Here is a 20,389-nt window from a genome sequence, read left to right on the forward strand (position 1 = left end):
TATATATATATATATATATATATATATATATATATATATATATATATGATGTGGGCTTGAGTATTGACATTGTTAACTGAGATTGAGACTTCCAACTGATATGGCCTACAAATATTTGTGATGCTGTTTTATTGTGTGTTTAATGTCATTTAAGAGGGTATTCATTTTCTTAAATAAATTAAAGTCTTATATCTGGCTCCACCACGGGGGTGTCAGTGGCTGCCTCACTGTCCTTGAGTTCTCAATGTTAGGAGGTGGTCGGTGGAGAGAAGCATGATGTTTGAGGCAGAGACCCTGAGGCAGCCTCGCAAGTGGCCTCCTTCATTGCTGTTAACAATGCCATCACCCTGTGGCAGTTCCTCCTTCAGCTCCTAAAGGAGCCTCAGAACGATCACATGATCTGCTGGACTTCTAATGATGGGGAGTTCAAGCATTTGCAGGCAGAAGAGGTGGCTCGTCTCTGAGGGATTCAAAAGAACAAGCCTAACATGAATTATGACAAACACAGCCGATCCCTCAGATACTATTATATGAAGAATATCATTGAAAACGTGAGGGGTCAGAAGTTTGTGTACAAGTTTGTCTCGCACCCAGAGATTTTGAATACGGTTCCTATGCCAGTGGGCAGGCTTGAGGGAGACTGAAGCTTTACACATCAGTGAAGTCAGCAGCGAGAGATCCATAGATGAGGAGAATGGAGGGAAAAAGAAGCCACCGCAACCTGGTGCCAAGACCCCTAGCTGCAGTGACTACAGACACTCTGGCTTATATTCTTCATTTACCCTCAAATCTTTGAACTCCTCCAATAGGAAGCTTTTCAAATCTATAAAGGTTGAGAATCCAGCTGAGAAATTTGCAGAGAAAAAAAATCCCCTCTGTTATCAAATTTGTAACACCTTCCAAAAAGCACCAGCAGAAACTCTTGCTGCCGTCAATTCAACTGATCCAAGTATTTCTCCATCTTCCAAGGAAACTATCCAAGCGTTGGAGAGTTTATATTCCCCCAAACTGCCTTCCCTAGAAACACCAACTTCTGCATCCAGCACAACTGCTGCTTTTACCACCACACCTCCTCCTCGTCCGTTTGCCCTTTTCAGGAACCTCCTAGAACACCTTCACTACCGCTGAGTTCCAACCCAGACATGGACCCAGACATGGACGCAGACATGGACGCAGACAGGGAATTAGTGGCTTCTCAGCCAATGGAAATTCCAGATAACTTGTCACTGGAGCCTAAAGACCAGGATTCAGCTTTGCCAGAAAAGGACAAAATAATTCATCAAGGTCCAAGAAACCCAAAGGGTTAGAGCTGGCACCAACCCTCATGATCACAAGTAGTGATCCAAGCCCACCGATAATATTAAGCCCATCTCTCCCTAGAGCTTTTCTTAGGCCAGCACTATTTTCACAGACACCCATCTTACTGTCTTGGAGTCCCTCGCTCTCCAGTATCTACTTTTGGAGTATTCTCAGCCCTGTTGCTCCCCTAAGTCCAGCCAGACTTCAAGGTGCTAAAACACTTTTCAAGTTTCCTTCTGTGCTGAACAGTCATGGTCTGTTCACTGTCTAGCCTGGATGGACCTTCCACCCTGGCCCATTTTCCCCAGATCTACAGAAAAAATAACCTATGCACTTGTGGAATGAGAGAACCAAGGAATAAAGAAACAGACAGACATCGAACAAGAATACTTTTAAAGTGCGCAATTGATACTTCCACAATGATAATAGTCTATTGTGATTTCTGCAATTTCCCATTAAAATGATTATTTAGGAGTCCCTCAAAAAAATAAAAAGATTCACTCTCTTCCTACATTTCAATTATACTATACAGTATAAGTGTATCAGATCATCACGTTGTCATCTTTAAATGCAGTTTTATTAGTCAGTTATCCCTCAGTACAGCTGCGGGTGGAGGGCAGGAAGAGTTTCCAGGTACACTCCAATGTTAAGTACAACTTACTGTTTTTCTTCTATCAGTGAAAATGGGAATACAATTGCCTTATATATATTATAGCTGTTGACATTTCAAAGTTTAATAAGCACACAGGGAACACTAATCTAAAATAAATTTCCTTCTAGTGTAAAATGTACAGCTGAGAAGTTAATGCACACACCTCACAGCTTGTGGTTTGACTGAGATTTGTCCTGGCACCCAGCTAGGACTGAGTGATTCAGATCTCCTACCAAAGCCAAGTGCTCTGGGATTCTTCAGCTTAAGTACCTAATGAGTGGGGATGGGGAGGGATGGGTGGAAGGCTCAGCGCTGTCAAGACGCAAAGATGAAACTGGAGCCAGCCTCTTTATTACAAACGGTGAGTTCACATCTAAGTGTCTGCCTTTCTTAACAAGAAGCACGGTTCCATGCCAGGGAATCCCAGGCCAGGGAAAAGTTCTGTTGCAAACTTTAAGTGCCAGGCGAGGACAGATTCAATCCCAGCGGCGCTAAGTGATTCAACTGAGTCAGGCTGCCTCCCGCAGGTTGTCACTCAGGCACGAGGGGGCGGGGCATTGGAAATCTGTCCAACCGGGAGGCCGCTGAGGCAGGTGGGTGGGGCGATGCTCTGCACTGGCGTGGACGTCATTTCTTTCTCCAATTGCGCCTACAGCCGCTGGCTGTGTGCGGGTCACTACCCCTGGAGAGCCCTCCATGTCACGTATCTGCACGGGTCTTTGGAGTCGTTAGGAAGGACTCAGACTCAGGAAACCTCGAAATGGTGAGTGTGGTGCCCCAGGCTGCGGCCGCCGCGGAGGGATTGGTCGAAATCGGCCGAAGCCGGCCATCTTTTTGACACGGCCTCCTAGCGCTCCACGCCGGAGTCTACGGATACGCGGGGCCTGCGGCGCCGCTCGTACCTCTGTCCCCTCCGGCTCGCAGCGTGGGGATTGGCCCGGCAGCCGGGACCCCAGGCGTCCTGTTCTGTCACTTCGTGCAGGAACTTCCGCCCCGGCGTCTCTTTGCGCGGCTCTGCGCCCGCAGCCCCTCTTCTCTCCCGGATTGTGCTGTGAACTCGGGCGCCGTCTTCAGGTGACAATCGTGACTCGTTCTCCAGGATTCGGTCCTGGGATTATCTGTTCCCTGACGGGTCCCAACCCCTCCTTGCTGCCCAGGGGGCACCCGTTTTCCTCTGAGTTTTCCAAATGTTTGGGAAGCAAAGTCTCAAATCAAAGACCCCCCAGCAGAGTAGCTCTTTGTAGGGCTTGTAGTAAATCATTACATTTCCATGTTATTCCCCGTCTTCACAACGTCAGTTTCCCCTCTCCGATTCACATCGTCTGTCAACTGTTCATCTTCCGTGGTCCATTTCATACAAACCCAATATTTTAATTGTTTTTACTATTTGCGCAGAGTCGTGGATTGCATTGGGAAGGGGGGCGGTCGGTGTATGTTTTACAGGAGCGGGAAGCCAAGAATAACTACTTGGAAGTAGGTGTATGAAATTCTTTCTCCTCCCCGTTTTTTTTCTGGGAAGAGACATCCTATGGGAAGTCCTTTTGTCGAGGTTTTTTATGAAACTTTTCTGGACGATCTGTGCTGTGACCACTGCCCGTCCCTGGGTTAGTCCCCTTCAAAAGATTTATTCACTTATTTAAGTTTTTCTTTTCAATAGTGTAAAATGTATTTAATTAACAGAGCTTGAAAGACCATGTAAAATATTTCCGAAGAGGTAAGAGAGTTGAATTTCAGGGGGTAAAAAGTTTTCAGTATTACATTCCAGTTGTTAAGAATTTTTGTTTCACTTTTTTAATTCCCTGAGTAAGGTGAGTTCTTTTGGAGTCTCCTTTACTGTTGGTTGATTTCAAATGAAATGTCAGGATTTAGACTTGGAGACAAAAAGTATTCAAGTGTGATTACTTACGTACTAATTAAACTTGCCTTGGAAATAATAAATGACTGACATATTTTTCCTGAAAGTAATAGATCACTTGGGGTTTTCTGGGTGAATTAATAAAAGTGGCTGAGAATTTTCTTCTCTCATTTCCACATACACACTGGGTTTGAGTGATTTTGCTGAATTGTCCAAACAGGGTTTCTGTATTTAAATGATCACTGGTGCTTACCGTATTTAAAGACTTGTTCTACTGTCATCACACTAATTTTAAGACATTTCCATCACTCCCAAAATGAACCTCATGTCCATTAGTAGTAACTCTCCCTTCTCATCCCGAGGCCTAGGAAATCACTAATCTATCTTCTGATTCTATATATTTGCCTTTCTGGGTATCTTACATAAAATATCAGTAGTGGTTGAGAGCGCCTGTAGTGGGGAGCAGAGCCTGAAGTCAGTATCTTCAAACTAAGGCCCCCTTTGAGCCTGCACAGGGAAGTGGATCTTCCTGGACATCCTCCTCCTGCCCAATCCTACCTGCTTACACCCACCAATGGTAGTCCTTATACTGTGAGAAGCTGCAGAGCCCTGAAATCTGGGGGTGCAAGTTCACAAGGGTATAGGGATGTTGCCCTTTCAGGGTGGTACTTGTGATTTCCTTTAGCCTAGGCTTTTTTTTTTTTTTTTTTTTTGCGGTACTTGGGCCTCTCACTGTTGTGGCCTCTCTCGTTGCGGAGCACAGGCTCCGGACGCGCAGGCTCAGTGGCTATGGCTCACGGGCCCAGCCGTTCTGCGGCATGTGGCATCTTCCCAGACCGGGGCATGAACCCGTGTCCCCTGCATTGGCTGGCGGACTCTCAACCACTGCGCCACCAGGAAAGTCCTAGCCTAGGCATTTTAAATGTTATATTTGAGTGGTCCCTCCATGATAATAGGTGCACTCAGAGTGTAATTTGTGCCCATTGAGAAGTCTGTGAGGATGAGGTGTTCTGTCTTGTGGACAAAGGGTTTATGAATATGGGAGTCCATTTGGATCAGAACCTTAACCTGAATCAGGCTTAGAGTTTCCTGACTTGTGATAATGGAAGCCTGGGGTAGGGAGAGCTTCCCTGCTTACAGGACTGGGGAGGGTTTGTGGAGCTCCCAGAGTTTATTCCTGTGGCTGCCCAGGTGTCCCTGCCCTCATTGAGGGACTGACCGTTTACAGGAGTTTTATCTCAACCGGGCTTATCTAGACTCTCAAGTCTGTAAAGATGTTCAACTTTCTGAATATGGGCTTCCGAATTGTACGGACACAGCCTGCTTGTATGTTTTGATTCCAATATTTGTGTTTCTTTTCTTGGATTCCTTTATCCATTCAAGATTACAGCCCTTTGATTCTATTTTCCATTAACACTTGGGCTTTTAAAATCTATGTTGATTAACAAATACCATCTAAGGCAAGAAAATTGTGAGGTCAAGTAGAATTTTTGTTTCATTTAGACAAGAGAACCTCAAGACGTGGAATGGGTGCATTTAAGTTCTCAGGTGCTTTTCCATTTTTAGGTCAGTGTTTGTAAGTGCCTGTCCCTAGAGAACTTTAACAATTAAAAGTCCTCTAGTATTCCTAAAGCAAATGAATTTCTATTTTAATGGATGTGGGAGAAAAGAAGAAACAAATTCTATTTCAATTGATACGAGGAAAACACCTCAAAGTTTATGTCAATCTTTCAAATTCCTAGTCCATTTAAGGCTTAATTGCAAACCTAAAATACAGTGTAATATGCCACTTATTTCTGAAAATATCTCCAACGTTTACTGTAATGGAGAGAAAACCTATAATATCCTGTGTGCCTTTAGTTAGAAAGGGAGTTTTCATTTTTTTGTGGTTTACACTTTTATATCCATTACTGTTTAAAGGATCAAATCTTGCAGTGGTTTTCTATATAGAATGGTTAAAATTAAATTCCTAAGGGAAGAAATTAAGACTCCCTGCCCACATGTTGCCCCACTTCTCTGTTCTTAATGCCAGCCACCCTCAGACAACCAGTTTTGATTAAGCCTTCATCATCTTTTTAGTGTTTTTTTATATAAAACAATCCAGTGCAAATGCCTGTTTTTCTTAAAGTTTTTATTCTAGTAATGATTATTTGGGACCCACATATTTGTTGTTTCACTACTGAAAGTTAAGCCTCACCCCCTGCCTTTCCCCTCGTGCCTCTTACTTGGACAGGCTGATAAGAAAGTGTGGAGGCTCCTGCTCTGTGAGCTGCTGTTTGCTGGGGAGATTTTCCTGTGCCCTGTGCTGCCCTGTGTTGCACTGCTGACCCCACCAAGCCTGGGCTGTATACAGGGAGGATACTGGGTTGAAAGTTTCTGTCAGTTTTTTGTACTTTGGGAGCAGGAATATGAGAATGGGGCCCTCCTTCCTGTGGTCCTGGGTTGATGTCTGAGAGGGAACCTATCTGTGTTTAGAGTGAAGGTGTGACTGAGGCTGGGTTTGCCCAGACATTAGTGCTGAGGGTAGGACTGGGGGAGTAGGAGGATGATTATACCCTGTGAATGAGGTGAGCCCAAAAAACGGTCACTACTTTCAAAAGAGCCGTTATTTCAGCGAAAGAGAAGAGACAGGGAAAGGCAGCCTGTAAGTGGTGAGATTCCAGAAGGCTCACCAAAACTTTTAAGTAACTCTGAGGCTGTTGCCCCTGCATCTGTTGCAACAAAGATCCTTAGCCTCTCGGTTACAGTCGACAACACTCACCGTCTCAGCTTGGCACAGCAAAGGGATTTGTTCAAACCCAACTTGAACTCGGGTTTCTTAAGCTCTATAAGGCAATCAGTGTCATGAGGAGGCCTCTAGCCCTGCGAGCAGTGATGGGAGGCTCTCTGAGGAGGGCCTTAAGTTGGCCATAGGCTTCTGATGCAAGGCACTGTCCTAGGTCTCACATTAATATGCCATTAAAGCTGCAATTATCCCCCCATACTGGGATCTCTTACAAACAGAGGACTCCACTCAGGTGCCTATTATGGCTTTGGTACTGGAAACAGCACCCCAGGAGCTCAGCTCGGCCACTGACACCTACTTGTGATACGATGGAGCCAAACCTTGGCCGTTGGGCTTATGCTCCCTTGGAGAGATGACATTTCTTTCTTCAGTCCTTTGAAAGATGCCGTGGTGCTGTTGGAGCCACCCTCTCCAACACCTTGGTTCCCTGGGTAGCTGCCTGGGATTCACTGAATACACAGCTCTGGGGAGTGAATAGACTAAAGATGACAGTACACCCTGGAACATGATGGAGCTCAGTGGAGAGTTGCTCCCCTTCATCGCTTAGTTGAGACAGCCTTGATGAAGGACCAAAACCAACTGTCGCCACACCTAACCAAACATCAAGCAGTCATCAGGATGAGTTGTAATGAGTCAGTGCTCTTTTTTTAAAATAGACTTCAGCTTTTTTTAGGTTTACTAGGAAGCTGATCAGAAATTACAGAGTTCCCAAATAACGCCTCGGCATCCACACAGTAGTCATTATTCTTTAAATCTTGTATGACTGGTCCATTTGTTACAATTACTGAACCAATACTGATGCATTAAAGTGGGCAGGTGACATTAGCGTTGACTTTTTGTGTTGCATAATGTATGGATTTTGCAAATGTATAATAACATGTATTAATCATTTCTGCACATATAGTGTAATTTTACTTTCCTAAACTTCCTCTCTGCTTCAGAGATTGATTCATCTCTTCCTCTAATCCCGAAATCCTCCAGAACCAAAGATCATTTTCCTGTCTCATGCTTTTGTCTTTTCCAGAATGTCATATACTTGGAATCATGTTGTATATAGCTTTGTCAGATTGGGTTCTTTCACTTAGCAATATACTTTTATGCTTCCTCCATGTGTTTTCATAGCTCTACCTCATTTCTTTTCATCAGTGAACAGTATTTCATCGTATGGCTATACCACTCATTATTTATTTGACTCTTGAAAGATATCTTGCTTACCTCTGACTTATGCCAGTTATGAATAAAGCCCCTACAGGTGTTCGTGTATGGGTTTCATGTGAACCTAAGAGCTATAAGAGTTGAAGTCATTTGGACAGATAGCAAGGAGTGTGATTGCTGGATCTTACTCAGTATGTAGTGTTTTGAAAGGAAGCTCCTGTTTTCCACTGTAGGGCTACCAAATTCCATTTCCCCCAGTAATGAATGAGGATTTTCTTCACCTTTTCACCAATATTTGTTGTTTTGAGTGTTTTGCATTTTAGCCATTAAATAAGTGTGTAGTGATATCTCATTGTTTCATTTGCAATTTCCCATTGACATTTGATGTTGAGCACATTTTCATATTTCCTGTTTCCCTTCTGTATGTCTTCTTTGGGAAGCTGTTTGTTAGATATTCGGCCAGTTTTTCATTGGTGGTTTGTCTTCTTACTTTGACAATAATACTTTAGATATTTTGAATACCAGTCATTTATCATGTATGCATTTTATAAGGATTTTCTCCTATTCTGTGATTTTCACTCTCTTTACACTTTCTCTTGAAAGAGGCATTTTTCATTTTAATGAAGTGAAATTATACTTTTTTTTCCTTTTATAAATCTTGTGATTGTTGTTATATTTGATAATTTGTTACCAAACCCAAGGTGACCTAGATTTTGTTCTGTGATATTTTCCAAGAGTTTATTACTTTTGCATTTTACGTTTTTCTCTCTAGCTTCTTACAGTGTATTCTCTTCGTTTTTTCCCTAGTTTGAATATGATATACTTTGATCTCCATTTCTGTGTTTTCATGTTTTCTGTTCACTGAGCTTCATGAACCTATAGGTATTGTCTATCATTAATTTTAGAAAACTCTTAGTTGTTACTTACATGTTCTATTTCTTTCTTTCTTTTCCTTTAGTTAATTTCATTATGTGTATCTTAAGTTTTGTGTTAAAGAAGGTTATGCCAGGCTTCATAAATATTGTGTTGTATCTTTTAGTTCTTTTTGGTCTTTTTGTTAGACTCTGGTGAAACAGATTCTTTTGGGTATAGGCGTTAAGAACTGAATATTTGGGTCATATTTTAAAAACATCTTTTCTTTTTTCCAGTTTTAGGACATTGGTTTGCCCTTTGAAGTCAGTGCTCTTATGTCTCTGGGAGGACTTGTTTATTTCAAGCTTTTAAATTCTCTTCTTGTGAGATTAAGAATCACAGCTTCTAAATTCATAAATCCCAGAACTAGATTTTCACCTGGCAGTAGCCAGTGTGGCTGCATGCCCAACACTTGTAGCTGAAATTGCAGAATGGAGACTTTATGTTGTGTTGGAGAAAACCACTGATGAAACCTATACATATTTTCTAATCATGGGAAAATTCACCATCACACTATTATGGACCTCAGTGAACCCCCTTGCAAACTGTAGCTCTTAAACTGTTCCTTAAGGACAGGCCCAGGGTATACTGTTAGGGTGTGATGAGAAGAGTTTTTCTGGCATGTAATTGCACTGTGTGTTCTAAAATTTGGCTGGAAGCAGCCCTGAGGCACATGAGTATAGGGATTTTGTGGTCTAATATAATATTGCTTCTTCCTCATGAGTGAGCTCTAAGTTTCAAATTTTCTAGCTGCATCAAATTATATATAGAGAGAAAGGAAAAATAGAGTCTTTGATAATTGTTACACAAGTAGAAGGCAATGGTTCCCCAGAAGAATATATTCAGGCGTCTGCGTCTGATTTCTTTAAAGGCCTGGAGGACTTTGAGAGAATGTGGCCAGCTGGGATTTGTTAAAAGTTCGATTTCTCCAGGCACCTGGACTCTGATGTTAGATGATGGGACTAGGAAAAAGCTTCCAGTTCTTGACAGTGTTTCTATTCATTGAAGCCTCATGAGTCTTGATCCTCTTCCTTATGAAATGCTGTAAATGGAACATCATAGGAAGAAGATGAAAGAATTTTTTTCACAAGAAATTGATGTTCTTAAAATGATATTTGTTTTATTTGTACAGTATTTCTGTCATTTCCCTGCATTCTCTGGGCTCTGCCATTGTGATATAAGTGATAATGTGTAAATAATTTTCATTTTTTCATGATGCTGCTAAATTATTGAGGAAGTGTGGAGAGTAAGTTTCTCATGATCAAGTCATAGAATAACTTTGTAAATAACAGAATCGTACGTAAACTTCCTATAAATGAAGTGTGGATGTCTAGTTCTGTCAATCTCATGCGTCTCGGTGTACACATATTTTCGGTATTTTAGGACTCAGTGACCATAGAGGATGTGGCTGTGGACTTCACACTGGAGGAGTGGGCTTTATTGGGTCCTTCACAGAGGAAACTCTACAGAGATGTGATGCAGGAAACCTTAAGGAATCTGGCTGCAGTCGGTAAGAATGAAGAAATTCCCTAACTTTGTCAATTAGATAAGAAGTATTTCTTACCTGTCAATATTGTTCCAAGATGTGGAACGTGGAAAGGGAAGACATTGGTAAAGAAACTAGAAATGGTCAGAGCTCATCCTGGACCTAGAATCTAATAATTTTTCTATAATTTATAGTACTTTGGGATCATTTTTCTGGGTCTGCATTTCAGGAGCAAAACGGGAATATCATGACATTGAAGATCAGTACAAAAACCAGGGGAGAAAATTAAGGTGAGTCACACTTAAAATACAAAGCACTGTCTCGTGAGAATTGCAGTAATATTATGAAAAATTTAAAAGAAGCAACATAATAACCCTGCCTTCAAATTGAGGTTTGTTTGTTTGTTTTAATTTATTTTTGGCTGTGTTGGGTCTTCATTGCTATGTGCAGGCTTTCTCTAGTTGCAGCGAATAGGGGCTGCTCTTGGTTGCGCTGTGCGGGCTTCTCACTGTGGTGGCTTCTCTTGTTGCAGAGCACGGGCTCTAGGCTCACGGGCTTCAGTAGTTGTGGAACCTGGGCTTAGTTGCTGCACGGCATGTGGGATCTTACCAGGCTAGCGCTTGAACCTGTGTCCCCTGCATTGGGAGGTGGATTCTTAACCACTGCACCACCAGGGAAGCCCCATATTGAGTTATTCTTAGAAAATGTTTCCCAAAAATATTTTCTTAAATGGGATATAAATATTTAGTGTTTGCAAAATAGTTCACTTGCGGTCATTAACAATGAAACCTATACTTGAATATCACTTTTTAATAGAAGGTGTGAAGTCCCATTGAGAACATTCAGTGTATTCAATTTCTAACAGTTCACACATGATAGAAAACCAGTTCCTATAATTCATAATAAATATAATAAATGTAAAATGATTAATGAAGAAGTCATTAATAATATTCTCATTTATTACAGAACTTTTATGGTAGAGAGATTCTGTAAAAGTAAAGACATTAGTTTATGTGGAGAAAATTTCAACCTTATTCCAAATATCAATCTGAACAAGAAAACTCCTGGATTACAACCATGTGAATGCAGTGCATGTGGAACAGTCTTCATGGATCATTCATCCCTTAATAGACACATGAGATGTCACATTGAACACAAAACACGAGAGTATCAAAAATATGGTGTAAAGCCATATAAATGTAAAGAATGTCGGAAAGCATTCATTTATCCTGGTTCTCTTCGAATGCATGAAAGGAGTCACACTGGAGAGAAACCCTATGAATGTAAGCAATGTGGAAAAGCATTTCCATATCAGAAATCCTTCCGAACACATAAAAGAATTCACAGTGGAGAGAAACCCTATGAATGCAAGCAATGTGGTAAAAGATTCAGTGCTCAAAAACGTTTCCAAATACATGAAAGTAATCACACTGGGAAAAAACCATATGAATGTAAGGAATGTGGGAAGGCCTTCACGTGGGAAACAAGCTTTCGACAACACATGGTAACACACACTGGAGATGGATTTTATAAATGTAAGAAATGTGAGAAGGCATTCATTTATCCCAGTTGTCTTCGAATGCATGAAAGGAGTCACAACGGAGAGAAACCCTATCAATGTAAACAATGTGGAAAAGCCTTTAAAAGTCCGGAAACTATTCAAATACATGAAAGAATTCACAGAGGAGAGAAACCCTATGAATGTAAGCAGTGTGGCAAAGCCTTTAATTATTTCAGTTCCTTCCAAATACACAAAAGAAATCACACAGGAGAGACACTGTATGTATGTAAAACATGTTCTAAAGTACTGAGTACTGCCAGTTCTCTTCGAAATCATGAAAGAATCCACACTGGAGAAAAGCCCTATAAGTGTAAAGAATGTGGGAAAGCCTTCACATGGCAAAAAACCTTTCGAAAACATATGATAACACACACTAGAGATGGACCTTATAAATGTAAAAAATGTGAGAGAGTATTCATTAATCCCAGTTCTCTTAAAATACATGAAAGGATTCACAGTGGAGAGAAACCATATCAATGTAAACAATGTGGCAAAGCCTTTAGTTACTACTGTTCCTTACGAGTACACAGAAGAACTCACACTGGAGAGAAACCCTATGTATGTAAACAATGTGGAAAAGCCTTTAGTTGTAATGAAAGCCTTCAAACACATGAAAGAATTCACACAGGAGAGAAACCGTATCAATGTAAACACTGTGAGAAAGCCTACAGATACCACAGTTCTCTTCGAACCCATGAAAGGAGTCACACTGGAGAGAAACCTTATCAATGTAAACAATGTGGTAAATGTTTTAGTTCAAAAAAAGGTTTCAAAGTTCATGAAAGAACCCATACTGGAGAAAAACCCTATGAATGTAAAATATGTGGGAAAACCTTCCGTTCCACTTATGTTCAACTGCATGAAAGAATTCACACTGGATAAAAAACCTATCAATGTCAGGAATGTGGGAAGGCCTTCATTTATCTCTCAATCATTTGAAGACACATGAGACTGCACACTGCATAGAAAACATATAAAGTGTGGAGAATGGGAAAGACTTCTCTGATCTCAGTAGTTTAAAAGGATGAAAGGATTCCCTAGATAAAACTGCATTTGTAAACAGCCTGGGTAACAACTTCAGTTGGCCAACATCATGTATGAGAATTTCCATGAAGAAGAAGTATAAATGTAAATAACATGAGATAACTTAATGGAAAGTACTCCATGCCTAATGTTCCAGAAAACCTTCAATATGAAAGGTTTTTTTTAAGTTTTATAAATATGTTGTTTAGTAAGGATCTTTCTTCAAGTGTATCCTTGAACAGTGGATTTCTCCTAATTTTAGAAATGAATATTAATGTGAGGTAATTGTGTACATCGTCTTTCAACAATAGTACATAAGATTTAAAGGTAGTGATTTTTCCTTTAATCAGATAATGATTATTTTTTTTCCATTTTAACCCTGTTGGATCCATGGGTGAACTTAAGTGTTTTTCTTTTTTTTCCTTTTTTTTTTTTTTTTGGCTGTGCCATGCGTCATGTGGGATCTTAGTCCCTTTACCAGTGATCAAACCTGCACCCCCTGCAGTGGGAGCACAGAGTCTTAACCACTGGATTGCCAGGGAAGTCCACAAGTGCATTTCTAATATGCAGTTAGTCTTAAATTTTTATAATGTTCTATTCATTCTCAGTTAATGAGCCATTGCAAAATGGCAGTTTGGTATTTGTTGGGTTATGCTTAGTAGCTTTGTGTGGCAGTTCCTGGATATTCATAATCTATTATATATAGTACCCTTTTAACTGAGAAAGATACTTTTTGGTGGTGGTGAGTATAGGAACCTTTTTTCATTTTCCATTATACTAAACACTTGGAATAAATTTTATGTATGGGAAAGATGTCAAAAAATATAGTTTCATGTAAGTTATGCTTTGTATTTCCTTCTGACTGGTATTTGGTGAATAAACTATGAGACTTGTGATAATACAAAAAAATCTATGGAGTTGGAGATATCTTGCCTGTGAGTAATATTAAGATCTAGACTTTCCATAATCCATCCCCTTTTTCGTTCCATATCAGCATTCACCAATAGCTCACCTGTGTGTGATTTAAAAGCAGGTACAAAGAAGATACTCTTCAGATACTGGAATCCCCACACTGGTAGAGAGGCAGATTCATAGGAGCTTCAATGACACCATCTTCCACCTTATTTTCCAGACTCTGTCCTTATAGTCAAGAGTGTCGTTAACACCACCAACAAATGTTTGATTTCCATTTTTATGGATATATAGTTTCCCCTGCTGTCTTCATACCTTCTACATCAGAGATGCATCAGAGTTTGAAATTTTTCTCTAAGGGCTCTTGTGTCCACTGTCTAAGTATTCCAGTGTTTTATGGTTGGGAATATTCTCTGATTCCACTCTTCTCTGGATTATATCTTCATAATGTCTAATTTGTGTAGGAAACACTTTGTGCTGTTAATAGTGCTAGTGAGTATGTGTTCCTGACTCACCATAGCATTTACAATGGTGCCACCAAAAAGAATGACATGGGAGTTTGTTTCTCTGCTGCGTTGTACAGTGGCTTCCTTGACCCATTGTTTACATGTGAGAATAAGCACCTTCCGTCAGGAAGATGGTGGGTTTTTCCTGTTAATTGTAGCTGAATATAACCCCTCAATGTGTTTTTTATTTTATTTTATATAATTAAAACTGAATTTTTTTGTAAAACAGTTTTTGTAGTCGTTTCAAATATTTTACCAATTCTTTGATGCTTTCGTTAGCTAACACATGTTGTTTTTCATTTCCTCAAAGAATACATTGAAGTACCCATTTTATAAATATTCAGAAAAACTTGCAGTTTTCTTCATTTGATCATTATACAATATGAGTCTGTGAATTTTTATCCTGTGAATAGAAGGTCAGCTACTTTATCCTCAGGCCATTTCTTATTTTTAGTTACAGTTTTGTCCTGGATCTAATTTCTACTCATCTGCAAAAGTTTAATCTTGGGTTTTTTTCGGTGCTGTCTTGCCAGTGATCACAAGATCATACCTCTAGTCAAATACGGGGGCAAAACGAATTCAATTAAGAATTATTACAGGCAGGCTTCCCTGGTGGGGCAGTGGTTAAGAATCCGCCTGCCAATTCAGGGGACATGGGTTCGAGCCCTGACCTGGGAAGATCCAACATCCCGTGGAGCACCTAAGCCTGTGCACCACAACTACTGAGCCTGCGCCCTAGAGCCCATGAGCCACAACTACTGAGCCCACGCACCTAGAGCCCTGCTCAGCAACAAGAGAAGCCCACACACCACAATGAAGAGTAGCCCTGCTTGCCGCAACTAGAGAAAGCCTGCACGCAGCAAGGAAGACCCAACACAGCCAAAAATAAATTTAAAAAAAAAAGAATCTGTACATATGCAACTGAATCACTTTGCTGTACAGCAGAAATTAACACAATATTGTAAACTAACTATACAATAAAAATTACAAAAGAGACTGATTACAAATCCTATAAGACCGCGGTGTGTAACAGTAACGGTGTTCAAAAGGACTTCTTATAGGAATTTTACTTGTGTTAGAGGATTTGATTGCTGTTCAAGGTAGCAAAAAGTATTGAATGCTTTTAGGCGGTTAACTTTATTTTATCATTGGTGATCATAAATCATTTTCTTGAAAGCAAGAACATTCTTGTGGAGCTAAACTTAATTGCTAAGAAACTTTATTCAATTATGTTAGAAGAGGGGGCTGTTGGTCATTTTTATGATTTTTAATTTTATCTTTTATCACTATTAGAGACAGGTTATAAAATACATAGATTCATTTCTTAGTATGCTAGGTAATATTTTTATAATCTCTTTTGTGACATAACCAAGACCTATAAATTTAGGCAAATTGTGAGACAATAAAAAGCTAGCAAGAGAGAAAGATAGGACTGCTATGCCAGTGAACCCTTCTGAAGGACTATACTCTTTTCTTTAAACATTAATTTTATTGAACTACAGTTGATTTACAATGTTGTATTAACTTCTGTTGTACAGCAAAGTGATTCAGTTATATATACATATATATTTATTTATTTATATTTTTTTCAGTTTATTACAGTTTATAATAGGATGTTGAATACAGTACCCTGTGCTATAAAGTAAGACCTTGTTGTTTATCTGTTCAATGTATAATACTTTGCATCTGCTAATTCCAGACTCCCAGTTCATCCCTCCACCATTTCCTCTCCCCCTTGGCAACCACAAGTCTATTCTCTATGTGTGTGAGTCTGTTTCTGTTCCATAGATAAGTTCATTTGTGTCATATTTTAGATTCCACATGTAAGTGATAGCATTTGGTATTTGTCTTTCTCTCCCTGACTTAACTTCACTTAGTGTGATAATCTCTAGGTTCATCCATGTTGTGCAAATGGCATTATTTCATTCTTTTTTATGGCCAAGTAGTAGTCCATTGTATATATTAACCACATCTTCTTTATCCATTCACCTGTCGATGGACGTTTAAGCTGATTCCATCTCTTGGCTATTGTGAATAGTGCTGCTGTGAGCATAGGGATGGATGTATCTTTTTAATTTATTTATTTTTGGCTGCATTGGGTCTTTGTTGCTGCGTGCAGGCTTTCTCTAGTTGTGGCGAGTGGGGGCTACTCTTCACGGTGATGCACAGGCTTCTCATCACAGTGACTTCTCTTGTTGCGGAGCACGGGCTCTAGGTGCACAGGCTTATTAGTTGTGGCACGTGGGCTCAGTAGTTGTGGCTCACGGGCTTAGTTGCTCTGCAGCATGTGGGATCTTCCCAGACCAGGGCTTGAACCCATGTCTCCTGCATTGGCAGGCGGATTCTTAACCACTGTGCCACCAGGGAAGCCCCAGATGTATCTTTTAGAATTGTAGTTTTCTCCAGATATTAGCCTAGGAGTGGGATTGCAGGATCATATAATCTGCATGTTCTTTTTTTAAAAATATATTTATTTATTTGGTTGTGCCAGGTCTTAGTTGCGGCAGGCGGGCTCCTTAGTTGCGGCTCGCAGACTCCTTAGTTGTGGCATGCATGTGGGATCTAGTTCCCTGACCAGGGATCGAACCTGGGCCCCCTGCATTGGGAGCATGGAGTCTTTATCCACTGCGCCACCAGGGAAGTCACTCATCTACATATTCTTAATTCAGTACACCAGCTCTGGCTTCTCACTATAGGGGGAACAGGTTTTATTAAACTAATGCAAGCACTTGAGATTTCCCTGGTGGCACAATGGTTGGGACTCTGCACTTCCAATTCAAGGGGCCTGAGTCCAATCCCTGGTCAGGGAACTAGATCCCATGTGCATGCTGCAACTAAGAGTTCACATGCCACAACTAAGGATCCCATGAGCTGCAACTAAGGAGCCCGCCTGCCACAACTAAGAGCCAGCACAACCAAATAAATAAATATTGAAAAAATAAAGTAATAATGCAGGCACTCACTGAACAAATAAGCACATAACAATAAAAATCTCCAGAAGGAATGGGTCCAGTTCCCAAAGTTGCTACATTATATTTCCTAAACTATCTAGTTTATATCAAAAATATGAGACATGTAAACAAACAGGAAGGTAAACCATACAGTGAGAATAAAGAGCAATAGAAAAGTGACCCAACTCTTACAAGGAGACTGCAGTAAAATTGCCAGGTGATGTCTCAGCAGAAAACAGGGAAGCCAGAAGGCAGAGGGAAACATTCAAAGTGCGCTAGGAAAAAAGGCTGTCAACCAACAATCCTATATTCAAAACTACCTTCTGAAAAAAGATGGCAAAATAAGGACTCTCTCAGATCAACAAAAAGTGAAAGAATATATTGATAGCCAATTGCCTCACGGGAATTACTGGAGTTCTTCAGGCTGATAGCAGGGGACTCCAGAAGATAATTCATATCAACATAAAGAAACAAAAAACACCTGTACAGGTAATTCTGTAGCCAGAAAAGGCAGAATCAATACATATTTTCTCTTTTAGCAGATGTCAAAAGTACTGTGTAAAATCCTATGTATGTAATGTGTTACTAGGCCATTATATATAGCAGTGTAATATTTATGTAGTATGTTTGCCATTAAAAAGCATAAAGGTGGGAGTAACTGTACTAGGCTAAGGAGATGACCACAGATTGTACATAAGTGTGAGAAAATATTTCCGGGTTATATCATAAGTTGATATAATCTGCATAACAGTAATAAAAATGGCAAAAGGGAATAGAGCTTTATATGAGTAATGTTTCCATATATCACTGGAATTATGCTAGCATAAATCTGAGTCTCATTTTTAAAATTAATACATATATGTTAAATGAGCAACCTCTAAAAAAATTTTAAATGTATAATGGAGATGTCATTTAAAAATGAAAGTGGATGGGCTTTCCTGGTGGTGCAGTGGTTGAGAGTCCGCCTGCTGATGCAGGGGACACGGGTTCGTGCCCCGGTCCTGGAGGATCCCACATGCCGCGGAGCGGCTGGGCCCGTGAGCCATAGCCGCTGAGCCTGCGCGTCCGGAGCCTGTGCTCCGCAGCGGGAGAGGCCACAGCAGCGAGAGGCCCGCGTATCGCAAAAAAAAAAAAAAAAAAAAAAAAAAGAAAGTGGAAACTTGAAAATATTCACTTAATGTAAAAGAAGGCCTTAAGAACTAAAAACAACATGAGAATTGTAGGATACAGAAAGTAAAATGGCAGGTATAATTGCCACTATGTATTAATACTAAATGTGAGTGGTTTACATAGCCCAAACAGGAGGAAGAGATTGTCATCTCAGATTAAACAAAGAAACCATGATCTAAATATGTGCTATGTAGAGGAAGCACACTTTTGATTCAAAGACACCAACAAATTGAAAATAAAAGCCTGTGATAGATATATCTGTGAACAACACCAACATGAAGACTGGAGAGATTATACAAATATTAGGCAAAATGGACTTGAATACAAAAGGTATCATTAGGCATATTGAGGGACATTACATCATTCCAACATGGTCGAACTTTATGGCTTGTATCTAAAACAGAACCTTGAAAAAATTATTATAGCCATTAATATCTCTACTAGCAGAGAAGGAAGACCTCAAATCAGTACCCTGTATGTACTTCAAGAGACTGTAAAGATGAGGTCTTAAACACAAGGAGAAAAGGAATTAATACAAATTAAAGTAGAAATGAGTGAAACAGGGAATAGTAAAACTGTAGAGAAAACCAATGAAACCAAAAGTGAGTTTGTTACCCAAAAGCTGGGTTTGCCTCTTGGTGGGTGTTAGGCAAAAGACACATCCAAGCCAAAGGTGTGGAGAGGAAAGGATTTATTTGCAGCAAGTAAGGAGAACACAGGGATCTTTCCCAAAGCAGTGTCACTCGGAACAGCAAAACTGGAGAACTTCTAAGCTATGGGTACATGCATATTCTGGAGGGGCTTGAGAAGAGGAGAATTCAGCCAGGAATTTGGGCAAAGGTTCACAGAGTCCAAGCTTTAGCTGACTGAAGTCAGGAGGGTCAACACCATCATTCCATCCTTCACTTGGGGGCCTTAGGTCCTGCAGAACTCAAAGACATGTATCAGATTTTTATGTGTACCCTTGAGGAACTAGGACGCTGTTTTATCCCTGACCTATGGTTACTTGATCCTTTTCTTTTGTTCTTACATTCCCTTATTTTGGTTAATTACTGAGATCTATTCAAGGGCAAGCATTCCGGCCAAGCTTAGATCACAAAATGGCTTAGGCCAGAAATGGCTTCTTGTCTGTCAAGAAAGTCATGCCTGGTTCTCTTTCTCTAGGGACCCCCTTACCCTGTCTTCTTACAAGTTCTTACAAATTGACAAATCTTTAGCTAGATAGATCTAGAGAGAAAGAGGGTATATTCACATTCATAGAATCACAAAGAATGAGGGATATGACTATGGACATTACAGAAATAAAAAGGATTATAAAGGAATTCAATGAACAACTGTGTGCCAAAATATAAGATAACTTAGAAGAAATGCATAAATTCCTCAGGAGAAACAAGCAACTGAGACTAACTCAAGACAAAAAGCAAAATCAGAATAGAACTATAGAGTGAAGTGGTTGAGTTGGTAAACAAAAAACACCCATAAAATAAATCTAGGCTCTACTTTTGTGTAAGTGGCTTCAACACTAAGTTCTCCAAAAATTTTAAAGAAGATTTGTTACTGCATTAGACTGGAGACTCCCTTCCTGGGCCTCTAGCTGAACCAACACCCCCCTGCCCCCGAACCCTCACTGGGTCAGGGAGTTCTTTCCTGCTCAGGTTTGAGCTGCCAATAAGGAAACTGAGTTTGGTGCAAGCAAGACAGGCTTTTATTCAATGGCCAGAGAAAGAGAAGGGGGAGCTAATGCTCTAAAGACACCTTCTCTCTGATTACAAGTGAGGACAAGCTTTTCATAGAAGTGGGTGGTGACTTCCCTGGCAGGCCAGTGGTTAAGACTTCACCTCCAAGATAGGGGATGTGGGTTCAGTCCCTGATCCAGGAGCTGAGATCCCACATGCCTCACAGCCAAAAACCAAAACATAAAACAGAAGCAATACTGTAACAAATTCAATAAAGACTTTAAAAATGGTCCACATCAAAAAAAAAAAAAAGAAATGGGTGAATGTGCTTATATGAGGCAGGAGTCTTTTGTCTTCCTGATTCATGGAAATGGGTGGAGATTTCCCAGGATGCAATTCGTGCCTCTATTCTGACAGTCTGTGGTGCAGGGGGAGGGTGATATTAT

The 20,389-nt window shown here is 40.3% G+C and overlaps 1 protein-coding gene and 1 pseudogene across 1 annotated transcript; both read left to right on the forward strand.

The window, feature by feature from the left end:
* LOC113608880 (ETS domain-containing protein Elk-4 pseudogene) overlaps positions 1 to 1,624 on the forward strand; it is a 9,134-nt pseudogene extending 7,510 nt beyond the window's left edge.
* Positions 1,625 to 1,918: 294 nt separating this feature from the next.
* Positions 1,919 to 14,374, forward strand: LOC113608482 (zinc finger protein 709-like). The gene is made up of 4 exons (XM_027084853.1): positions 1,919 to 2,714; positions 10,042 to 10,168; positions 10,374 to 10,434; positions 11,111 to 14,374. Exons 1-4 carry the CDS (start codon positions 2,712 to 2,714, stop codon positions 12,585 to 12,587), a joined length of 1,668 nt encoding a protein of 555 aa, XP_026940654.1. The 5' UTR covers positions 1,919 to 2,711; the 3' UTR covers positions 12,588 to 14,374.
* Positions 14,375 to 20,389: the final 6,015 nt, after the last annotated feature.

The sequence above is a fragment of the Aethalodelphis obliquidens genome, unplaced genomic scaffold, assembly GCF_003676395.1.
Source record: "Aethalodelphis obliquidens isolate GAN/ISIS:26980383/991018 unplaced genomic scaffold, ASM367639v1 scaffold53, whole genome shotgun sequence".
NCBI lineage: Eukaryota > Metazoa > Chordata > Mammalia > Artiodactyla > Delphinidae > Aethalodelphis > Aethalodelphis obliquidens.